The sequence below is a fragment of the Pterocles gutturalis genome, unplaced genomic scaffold (assembly GCF_000699245.1).
Source record: "Pterocles gutturalis isolate BGI_N339 unplaced genomic scaffold, ASM69924v1 scaffold10546, whole genome shotgun sequence".
Taxonomy (NCBI): domain Eukaryota; kingdom Metazoa; phylum Chordata; class Aves; order Pterocliformes; family Pteroclidae; genus Pterocles; species Pterocles gutturalis.
Genome location: NW_010097880.1, coordinates 75,395 through 86,504, shown reverse-complemented (window position 1 = coordinate 86,504; position 11,110 = coordinate 75,395). Strand labels below are relative to the sequence as shown.

Here is an 11,110-nt window from a genome sequence, read left to right as displayed (position 1 = left end):
AGCCCGATGCCCGGGAACGAGCCCCAGCCCCGGGCGACACCCGCCCCCTCCTCCCCCCTGGGATGCTCCGGGCGGCTCTGTCCCTGCGTGGGACAGGGGGGCAGCGCGGTGACCTTCTGCAGCTCCTCCCAGCGCCTTTGTCATGGGTCATCATCAGACAAAACTGGAGCATCCTCTTGCCGGCTGTAACTGTGAATGAGGATTAAGGGTATGTATAGAAACGGAGGATGACGGGAGGATGCGTTTGCAGGGCAGGGCCTGGGCAGCTGATGGTTTTATTACAGATGACTCCATAAAAAATCATCCTCCCAAGGAAAGGCGTGACATTCTTTGGGAAGAAGGCCAGAAGTGTCACAGCAGGCCTGGCCACAATACCAACATTACTTCTCAGAAGGAGAAGTACTGTATTACACAGCACCACCACATTTTCCACATGCCCAGGAAACCCTTGCTCCACAAGCTGGGCGCTAAGTCCAACCCTGCTACAAGCACAGAAGCTGCTGCTTGTGGCCAGCCTCAAGCTGGTCAGGACATCCCTCCAGGCCCAGCAGAAGCTCAGTTTTGACCTTATCTCCCAAATGCTGATTGAGGTTTTGCCAAAGCCCTGCTCCCTCCAGAAAGCCTGGAAGCTGGCCTTATTGAAGTTCTGGTCCCTCACTACCACAGGTGTGTCAAAGCCCAAGAGGTGCCTCAAAGCACCATCTAATCACTGGAGCTTTAAAACAAGCAACTCATTATGTGACTCCTACTTTCCTACATGGATACATCTTATGCCTCCCCTGTTCTCCCTTTATGCATTGTGGTAACCCTTGTCTCTCACATGCATTTTATAAGACTTCTCCAGCTTTTTTAGAGCAGTCTTATAAGACACCAACACCAGCCACAATGACTGCAGCTACATCCACGAGAAGCTCCTGAACCCCACTGCTTATTTCAGGGGGAAAAACCCCAAACATCAAACAAACACCAAGCCACTCACAGCATAAAGCAAACCCCTCACCTCCTTTTTGCTCTGGAGTCAGTAAAAACACTCAGGTTTTTGCCCTGAGGTCCTATTTAAGCTCTTCAACTGTGATGGGGAGGGGGAAGCTGTTGGCTGATTCCTAGCATCTGGGAGCCATTTGACCCCAGAGCAGGCTCAGCTGCTCTCTAATCCTTAAAGGACCCAACACACACTGACAGCCTCCAGCTGTTCCCTGCAACTGTCACCATCTACGTCTTTTCAGCCTCCTGCAATATTCTCCCACCTAGTCCCTGAACAATCCTTTTCCTTGTCCCCATAGCTAAGCCTTCCCTCCCATATTGAGTTTTGGGCTGCCCACTAATACAAGAAAGACATTGAAAAACCGGAGAAAGTTCAGTGGAGAGCCACCAAGAGAGCTGGGGGCTGAACCAAGGTGGCTTTGTTCAACCTGGTGAGAAGAAGGCTTCAGGAGGACATAAGAGTAGCCTGCCAGTTAACAAGCAGGAGCCAGCCTCCTTGCAGTGGTTGATGCCTTGGAGATGAGGTGGTTGAAAGAAAAGAGATTGAAACTGGATACAAGGAAAAATTGTTTTACCATGATGACATTCATGGGACAGGTAGCCCAAGGAGATCATACTTTCTCTGCTCTTGGAGATTTTCAGTGCTGGACTGGATAAAGCCCTGACCAGCTTGATAGAACCTCAGAACTGACCCTGCTGTGAGCAGGAGGTTGGACCAAAGTCCCTTCCAACCCGATCCAGAATGCCTTCTCCTGTAGAAAAGAGGGTGAACCAGAATGATCACCAAGTCCAGAGCTCCCTCCCCAGCCGGGCTGTGCGAACGCTGCAGTCAGCACCACCACCCTAGGATCATCCCATGGCAGCTAGAAAAGCCTTGTCAAACGCTGTGAATGTCAAGGCAAAAAAAGTAGGACAAAGGACTCAACTGAGTTTCGACAGTGACACGTGCCTGTGCTGGGGGAGGAGGAGGAGGCGATGGAGCACACAAGCTAAATGGGCCAAGAGCCTGGACACAGTAATGTATCAGCTGCACCACCAGCAGAGAGATGCTGTGAGATGGAAATACATCCTTCCCCTCCGCCATGTGCATAGCCCAGTCAGGTGTGTGCTCAGCTGTGAGCAATGTCTTCCTTTCAATAAGAGCAACCATGCACAAATTTAATTCTTCCATTATTTTAACTGCCAAAGGGACTGAACGAGATGTGGGGAGCACAGGGACCCCATTCTGCTGCAAGGTGCACGTCTTGGCAATGGCCGAGATGCTGGGGCAGCTCCCAGCCCAGCCTCTGCCTTTTCCTCCCCAGGGAGAGAAAAAGCTGTGAAGATGCTCATGTTATCTAATAGAAGAGATCTCAAATCTCTCATGACTCACTCACCTTTCAAAGCTGTCAGAATAAATCTCCAAAACTCAACATGCCTTAAAAGGTGGAGGAAGTGAGTCAAAGGAGAAGTAGTTACACTACTCTCCAACAGCTCAGCACCCAACTTGTACTGGTACCTGGAGTTATTCTTGCCCAGATGCAAGACTCTACACTTGCCCTTGTTAAATTGCATTAAATTTTTTCCTGCCCAAAACCCTGGTTTCGGGTTTGGTACGTGTGCAGGAAGGAGCCAGGCACAGCCGGGAGGTCAGGCTGGACAGCCTGTGGCTGCACCCAGAGCACAGCGCTCTGAAACCCAGAGCGAATGGACCCAGCACCAGCAGAGCATCACTGCTGTCTCAGTTAGCCAGAGCCGTGTGCCCCCTCAGCTGGAAGGATGGACCGCAACAGAAGCTGTTCACTTGGGGTAGCGCGGCCTCTCTTGGCCTCTCCCAGGGAGGAAGTTTTGCGAAGTTTCCTTGACTGAGGGAAATAATTTTCTCAAAGGAGATGGATCCCATTCCCCACTTCCCCAGCACGGGTGGAGGAGAGGGTAGTTGGGTCTGTAGAGGTACAGAGGTGGTTTATTTGTTATTTCCACTCCAAGAGCAAAATACAGGATGGTTATCAAGTAGCGAACTCTTGCAGTTTCTGCTCTCTTGTGATCTCTCCTTGTTATCTCAGTCCCCAGATTCAAAAGGATTAGATACAGGAATATGCTGTGAGATTTCTGGAGTCACTGAGGGCCATCTCAGGAGTAAAGATGTCCCATACCCCCTCTCCCATTGAAATGTCACTTTCCATCTTAAAAAATGGCATTTTTTTGCTCCTGCGCTCTGAACATGGTGCTGGTCAGAGCCACACAATGTGACAGGATCGTCACAGGATAAGTCAGGTAGGAGAGGACATGCGGGGGTCCTCCTGCGCCAAGCAGGAGGATCGATGAAGAAGGTCCTCCCACTTTCCCAAGGTCCTTCATGACCACTTGTCCTCGTGCACGAAGTGCTTCTTTCTTCCCTTAATCTTATCCATGTTCTGGATGTCTTGCTTTTGAGTTTACTAACGTAACGTCTGGATTTCAAACCAAACAAGTGTACCTTCCCGGGCTATACAACCTGGGACACAGAGAGCATTAGTCTGCTTCCAAGAAGAGTGGCAGATTTTGCAAGAATCCAGTAAATTGGGATGGGAAAAATATCAGGATCAAAGACAGCTGGTCCAAGAGAAGCTCCAAACCAGCCAAGACAGAGTTCTGCCTTTGAGGTTCAACCGCTGGCTGGCTGCTGCCTGCACGCTACCTGTCAAGTTACCAATGACAAAGGATTTGCTGGAATTGGCATGGCAAATGTGAATTCTCAGAAGAGCAGCCTGCTTCAGGTGTGCTGAGCTCATTGCTAAAGCCTCTCTGTTTAGGCATTGCACCCCGATTGAGTTCAAAGCGTGGATTGTGGCACGATAGGCAACTGCTCAAACCCTGTCCAAACAAGGTCCAGAGGTTTCGATGCTGGCGCTTACAAAATGTGTTGACCCCTGAGGCTCCTGATAAAATCTAAAGCTTCCTTTGAAAGTAACCATTTAACATGAAGGCGCTGGTGTCCCCTTGATCTGCTGCCAATGTTTTAACAAGGGGATGCCACAAGTATTTCCCTGTGCGAAGTTTGCCCGGTGAATGGGGAGAGACTATAGAAGTCATTTTCTCATGTTTGCACAAAGTAGGTTTTTCCAGCCAGCATCAAGAAGAGAGAGGGCAGCAGTGTGAAAAGTAAAGAAATGAATAAAGTCTATGTGCATTAAAGATCGTAAATAAATATAAATACTTCTGCCTAGAAAATGAAGGTCTGTGTACAATTCAGGAGGAGTTTATCCTAGAGGTGGGGGGAGGAAGCCCACAGCTCTTCTCCTCCAGATAATTTTTTTTTTTTGTAATTATTGACACTTTATACAGTCTGGTACTCTTCTAAATATAATTTTATTAGCATGAGAAGACACTTGGCAGGAGGAAACTAATGCTGGTGAGTTCACAATTTTCAAGACAAAGCGTTCCCTTCAAAGGAAGAAGAAAGAGAATGATTTGGAAAGAAGAGCCTTGCAGCTTCTGCCTAAAACCAGCCTCCACCTGCCATCTTCTTGTTGCAGGCTTAAATGGAGCAATATTCCCCAGCCCCAGCTTGTTTGTCTCTGGTTTCCAAAGGAGATGAGGCATATACAGTCACGCTGTTCCCCAGCTCTCCTGTCACCCTCCCACAATAACCTCCGAGAGAGGAAGGAACATGTCTATGGAGGCTGGGGAAAGAAAAGGCACCCGCTGTCACCCACCCCCCGGCATGGGGAGGACTGGCCAGGAGCCCACAAGCAGTTGCGCTGCTTGGCTGCCCGGCAAGCGGGTGCCAATTTGTCAGGCAGGACAGGGAGAGAAGAGCTGTGGGTGCTGGGGACGGGAGGACACAGCCCCCAGAGCCGTGGGAATCACTGCTCCGGCACAGGGAGTGCCTTGCTCCTGGGAGGAGGGTGGTGTGACAGCACTGTGTAGCAAAGCCACGTGTTAGGCTCTAGTATGGCTGTACCAAAGCGCTTTTCTGGGTATTACAGAAAAAGGAATCCAGCCAAAGAATTGTGCTGAGTTTTATTTTATTGAGCAGAGACGGCGGAGGTGAGGGCAAGCTGCTCCCGTGTCCGCGCACGGGCGTCTGCGGCTGGTACCGGCGGGGGCTCGGCTGTTGCTGCTCGGTGACAGCGAGGACTCAACATTTCCCCAGGTGCTTCAACCTGATTTTCCCTCCACTTCTCCTGTAAAAGGAGCAAGGCAGACTTAGACAAAGCCGTGTATGACAGACACAGCAGTGTGGGACAAGGAGCTCATCTGTCCAAACAGGACCATTTGCCTGACCCATGCTAGTGTACCCTGGTGCCTCACAGAGTACATTGAGCCATTTCATCCTCTCCTTTCTCTTCTGTAATTTCCCCTAGGGTAAGGGAGCCTTGGGTGTGCACCAAACGTTAAGGACTGCCAAGGAGAAACCAATATTTTGCAAGTACATTCAGTCCAGGGCTGCTGGCTCCTATTGCATCTCCTTGTTCTCCCTCCGAGATTTTGTGTCGTGTTCCACAAAGTCCTTTCAGACTTTTCAGGAATAATTTGGCACGGCTCAGCTCTCGCATTCCTCTAGACACTTCGCAGTACTCAGAAGTGTGGGCAGTGAGAGTTGCAGCCTGTGGCATATAGTGGGAAATGTGCATCGATTCAGTGCGTGCAGAAGGTACAGGATGGATGCAATTGCCTCCCAAGCCCCGTGCTGCCTCTCAGCATGGCAACTACCAGTGTGCAAAGCCTAGCAATAAATTAAAACTAAATTGCATTCACACAGCTCCATTCCAAGGAGGAAATATTCCACTTGGCATGATTCAGGGGCTGGTCCATACAAGAGGAGCAGCCTGGATGCAGGGCCCCCACTCCGTGAAGAACATCATTATGTACATGGACATTGAGCCAACTCTGTTATTTCGACCCCCTCTGCCTTCACTTACAGCACTGCCTTGCAGAAGGCGCACTTGTTTCCGTACGTGATGCCATCGGTGCCGCAGTGAGGGTTGGACTCTCTTGTGCAGTGCACGTTTCTGTTTACAAACTCTCTACAAGCCTGCAAAAGGAATAATTAAAAAAACCCAACAAACCAAACCTTTCAGGACACCCACACTCCTTTTTTCACTTTCCAAATTGGGTATAAGGTCACTAATACAAGGCTTTTTCTGACAAGGGGACTAAAGCGTCAGTGGTGACACTGCCTACTTACTGAAAGAAGCAGCCCTGTGTGAAATGAGCAGCAGCAGTGTTTCAGGGGGATTTTTGCCCCATTTTTGTGGAGGGAAACTGTAGCCACCTGGGAGAAGTCTTGATCTCCCGAAGACACGAGTGGATTAGCCTAGGCATGTAGGAGAAGAGTCAGCACTGATGCTCTTTCAGGCATTTGGCACCAAGTTAGCTCTCTCCTGCATGGCTTCATACGTCTTGCGAAACTGTGTGCTCAGCTCGGTGCTTGCTGAGCTTTCTGCCTTCCCAGGGGCAGGAGGGGAAAACCATAGTCTACAGGGAATTAAAAATGGTGTCCAGGTAATGTACATGTATTTTGTCTCTGGTCAGGTCCCAATGATGGGGGAATAAAACACTCTCAAGAGTCCATTTGTTTCATGAGAAGATTGGACAGTGGAGCAAAACGGGTAAAATGGTGCTGCATACAAACACAACGCTGTGTAAGCACCCTGGTCCTAACCATGGGAAGCATTTGCTAAACCAGACGTCCATTTGCCTGGTCTACTTGCTAACGTGCCACACATTAGATCCCCTGTACAACAGAGAACTCCCCAAAGCGTTGGGACATCTTGGAAGGACCCACCTGCATCCAGCAGACATTAAAAACTGTTTACCATGCACCAGGATCTTGGTTACAAAACCATTCCTCTAGAAAATGCAGATTCAGTAAGCAGAAACAGCTGCACTAACCTCTTCAATGTCTTGACCTGCTACATCTGGAATAAAAAAAAAACAACAAAAAACCAAGGAGAATTCACACATCAGCATTGTTTTCTGATAAAGGCTGAACTAAAGTCACAAACCCTTTATGCAAACCACAGCGAAACATACACCAGGTTTTTCCTGCTCCGTCATCCTGTGCGGCAGAGGAGGGGGCAGGAAATACATTATCTGAATTGCTTTTCAGTATTTTGCTTTTTTGAAAAATGTTACTAAAATACCATGTAATCAGTCATTCAGCTGCTAACTGCACCTCAGACACATAACCCAATCTCCTGGAAGGCAGCCACTCCCGGGGAAGCGAGTTGCCATATCGGATCCGGAGCCACGCTCAACAGAGATTTTAAAGCTATATTGACTTTTAAGGCTTTCCGACTCCTACGCCTCTGAGCAACGAAAATGGCTGGTACTGCTAACAGGAGTGTACCGCAGAGAAAGGGACCCTGTAGTCAGTTTTACAGCCATCCCCAGCACGACACAACCCAGAGACTCTCCCAGAACAACCTCATCCCGGGTGAGATACAAAGAGACATCATGGGGTGATACAGAACAGCCAGTGCCAGTCAGTAAGAGCGCAAAAATACCCACTGTAACCACAGGCTCTGGGCTTGGAGATAATCAGTCCATCCTCCTTTTATTTCTCCACTGCAAAGGCTGCAGGCAGGCACGCAGGTTGAGTCATCGCTGCGGGACAGGGCGACCCTGCAAGGTCTCTAAGGGGGAGCCTGACGTGGATTGAATGCAGATTTGCAGAATCTGGGTCACATCACTGCGGGACACATACTCAGCATCTCTCCTGGCAGCAGGGCAGCAGAGGTTTGGATGCGAGGCCGGACCTGCCGGGTCGGGGGGTCCCTGCCAGCCGGGGTGCTGCTCGGGTGGCTCTGGGCAGGAGGGAACCTGGGGCAGGAGGTGGGAGGACCTTGTCCTACATGTGGGCCCCCACACATTTGAAATGCCACCCAGCCCTCAGTCAGCTAGACCCTCATCCATCAACCCACCCTATTTCTTCTGTCAGTTGTATCACCCTTCGGTGTTTTATCCCTGACACTGGTGTATGTCATGTCCTCAGGTCAGGCTCTGCTGCCTTAACTGTAAAGTCACTGCTACGGCTATCTGCATATTATTTACAAAACAGCTCATTAGATAGTTATTATAAATATTACATGCAGCTACACAAGACTTTGTGATGATATCTCTTGACATTTGTTTATTTTCTAGGAGATCACAGAGTTTGCTGCTATTCTGCCTGGCCTTGGAAGGAAGCTTCGGCACTCTGATGGAACCCAGTCCCAATTAAGACTCAATTAGAGACAGATGAATATTTCATAATGAATAATGTGTACAAACTAATTCACCTCTTTTCTCCATCCACAGCTTGCAATGTTCTCAAGTGAATTCTTTATTCAAATTATTCACAGAAAACCAAGCATAAATAATTCTTGTTCTGCACATTCTTCAGGAACTGTCACCACAAACCTTCCAGAGCTGGGTCGGCTGGACACAAGCAGTTGATAACACTGATGTGACCTACATGCTCAAAAATCATCACTCAGCTTCCCCGGATCATCAGAGAGATGTGAAAATCTCCAGATAAATAAATGCTGGATCCTTTTAATTTGCCCTCTTTGTTCTGCCTCCTTGAGGACATTGGAATTTAATTTTCAAGCTTTTCTCTGCAACATAAACGAAAGCTGAAACTTTCATCTAATTATGTTTCTCCAAGGAAAACACCAAATACCGAGATGCTTGGGATCAAAACAAGAGCTGATGACCCTGAGGTGAGTGAGTTTCTTCTCTAACTGGTTCAGCAAAACTCCGCAACGACCATTTGTACCAAAAAAATCCATAATTACACTCTGCTTTGGTACATTTGCTGAAAGAGCTGCTTAGAATTTGCTCGCTCTGTCTCCCAGTGACACCCCCGCTGCGTTATTCACTGCGGAGGCACACGAGGAGTGGAAATATGTCAGACGAGTGAGCAAGTCCCGCAGAGATCTTCTACTTGCTCAGCTTTATCTTCAAGCCTGTCATCTGCTGATCAAGGCTCGCCAAAGTTTGCTGTTGTCAGGATAGTTTAGGGTTTTTCTTTTTTTTTGCTAGGCTGGGGGGAAGATCACTTACCCGAGAAGAAGGAGAGCAGCAGCAGGCTGAGGAGCAGTACGGCGCCTGTTGCCTTCATGCTGCAGGTAGGAGCTCTTTAGTCCAAGCCAAGCGATCTGTGCGGGAGGTGTTGTCTCAGCATCAGAGCCCACAATGCGCGCACGGACCTGCCTTTCTGTGTATTTATGCCCCATCCGTACCTGTCCTCATTCCCCACCTTAATTGTGAGAACTTCTCCACTTCGTTTCTAAAGCCATTATTGGCCCCGGCTGTGTTTATGGTGTTTTAGGAATGCTGCCCTGTCCACATCAAACCTAGAAAGGGATAATTACATGAGTGATAGACTCGGGCTTGTAATATCTTTTTTTTTTTTTCTTTTTTTTTTTTTTTTTCTAAATAGTCACAGGATTCTCACAAGGGTGAATTTTCAAAGCGGTGATTCATCGGGGAAGCTGGTAATTTTCATTCTCTGGGCCCTCGCTGAATGCCAGCTCTAAGGCTTTGAGTGCGGCGTGATGACACTCACTAGACGTTACGAAATAAATCAAGCATGAGAATGTGTTGTCTGTGAAACCAATTATATGTTGTTCTCTGGCTATTTTTGAGGATGGTTCTAAATTTGTGGGGTTGGGGTGGAGGAGCGCTCGGATGTGACATGCTCTCAGAGCTGTGTGCACAGTCCCAGATAGGACTGCTGACTCTCCTCCCTGAACTATTTAAACTCTAGCTGTCAATGTTTCCCAGTTTTTCGCATCCACAAACATATGTTAGGGCTCCGCTCCCACAGCAATGAAGGGAAATTGATGGGGAATTGAGAGACTTGAGCTCTATTTCCAGCTGAGTCTGTGCAAGGATTTCTGTTCAGCTGCTCCCTTTGCAAAATATCTGTTCGGATAAGAAAAAGATTAAAATTTTAGTCTCCTAAGGAGACAAGGCTTAGGAGACCGATGTGTAATAGAACATATACAACATAATATATATCTGCTTATTAGTTTCCCCAGTAAATTTTGAATCTGCAACTAGTTCCAACCAAATTTGACATAGGAGTGAAAATTTAAAAAAAAAACAGAATATTTTTATGTTTTTCTTAGCAACAGAGGAAAGATGCTACTAATGTCCTCAGACAACAAGGGAGGGAGTTTCTGCAGGAGAGCAATGTTGTGAATGCCCTGTATCTGGAGAAGCGTTAGAGTTTGCAGTTGGCTAGACATCTTAAAATCCACACAGCAGAGAAACCTGTGACTGACAGGTGCATTCTCAGATGTCTATTAAGGGTGAGCTCACAACGCAGCCTCTCGTATAATTTAGCTATCAAGTCAGTCAGCCGCAGCGCCGTTCAAAATCGCACTTAGTTCTACCACTCGCAGCGCTACGTGTTTGCCTTTTCTTGTTTCATACGTCACTGCTCACGACCACAGCCTTAATGCCTCCATCCTTTATCTACCCGAACGTTTCGGTTGCTGCAGCGCAACTGGCTGGCTAAAACCTCAGCAAATGTACCGCAGGCACCAATCCCTTGTGGGCTGAGGAGAGGAAGAGACTAAATTACCAAGCAGGTGATTATCGTTATTACCCCTTTCCACCTCTTTACAGCATCTGAAACAGGCCACTTGCTGAGGGAATCCTTCTGTCTCTCTGACTTCTCTCAAAATCAGGGACAGGAGAAGGGTGCCTGGACCTGGCTTTGCAGTCTAAGGGGGGTAGCTGGGCAGTGTCAGCATGAGTATTTACCTGTGCTGGGCCAGTCTTTAGTTTATGTGATACAAACCTTTCCATCTTCTGAAGAGTTCTTCCTTAGAGGCTCACGAGGCATCTAGGATACAGCCATGTACCCGGTACTTGCCGTATTCCCTCCCTTTCCCTGTAGATGAGCAGCTCTTATTTGGGCTTTTCCCAAGCCTTCTGAGCTCCTAAGAAAGTATCTGGCTTCCTCAGACAGAAACTGCGAAGTACCACTGCAGAGGAGGCTCACCATAGGATCTCGCTGTGGAAGGGAATTTCCTGCTATGGCCAAAACTCCACTAGTATGTGGCCACTCTGTAAACCTCTTGGCCAACAATAAATTATAGCAGAGCTCTGTCCTGTGCTGACAAGTCTCCTTCACATCCACTAGTTACTTAGACTGTGCCTTAAT

At 48.2% G+C, this 11,110-nt stretch overlaps 1 protein-coding gene across 1 annotated transcript; it reads right to left on the bottom strand.

Annotated features, from left to right (window-relative positions):
* Positions 1-5,086: 5,086 nt before the first annotated feature.
* On the bottom strand, positions 5,087-9,055 carry LOC104471552 (serine protease inhibitor Kazal-type 6-like). The gene is made up of 4 exons (XM_010086931.1): positions 8,998-9,055; positions 6,844-6,869; positions 5,871-5,983; positions 5,087-5,132 (listed from the first exon to the last, which is right to left on the bottom strand). Exons 1-4 carry the CDS (start codon positions 9,053-9,055, stop codon positions 5,087-5,089), a joined length of 243 nt encoding a protein of 80 aa, XP_010085233.1.
* Positions 9,056-11,110: the final 2,055 nt, after the last annotated feature.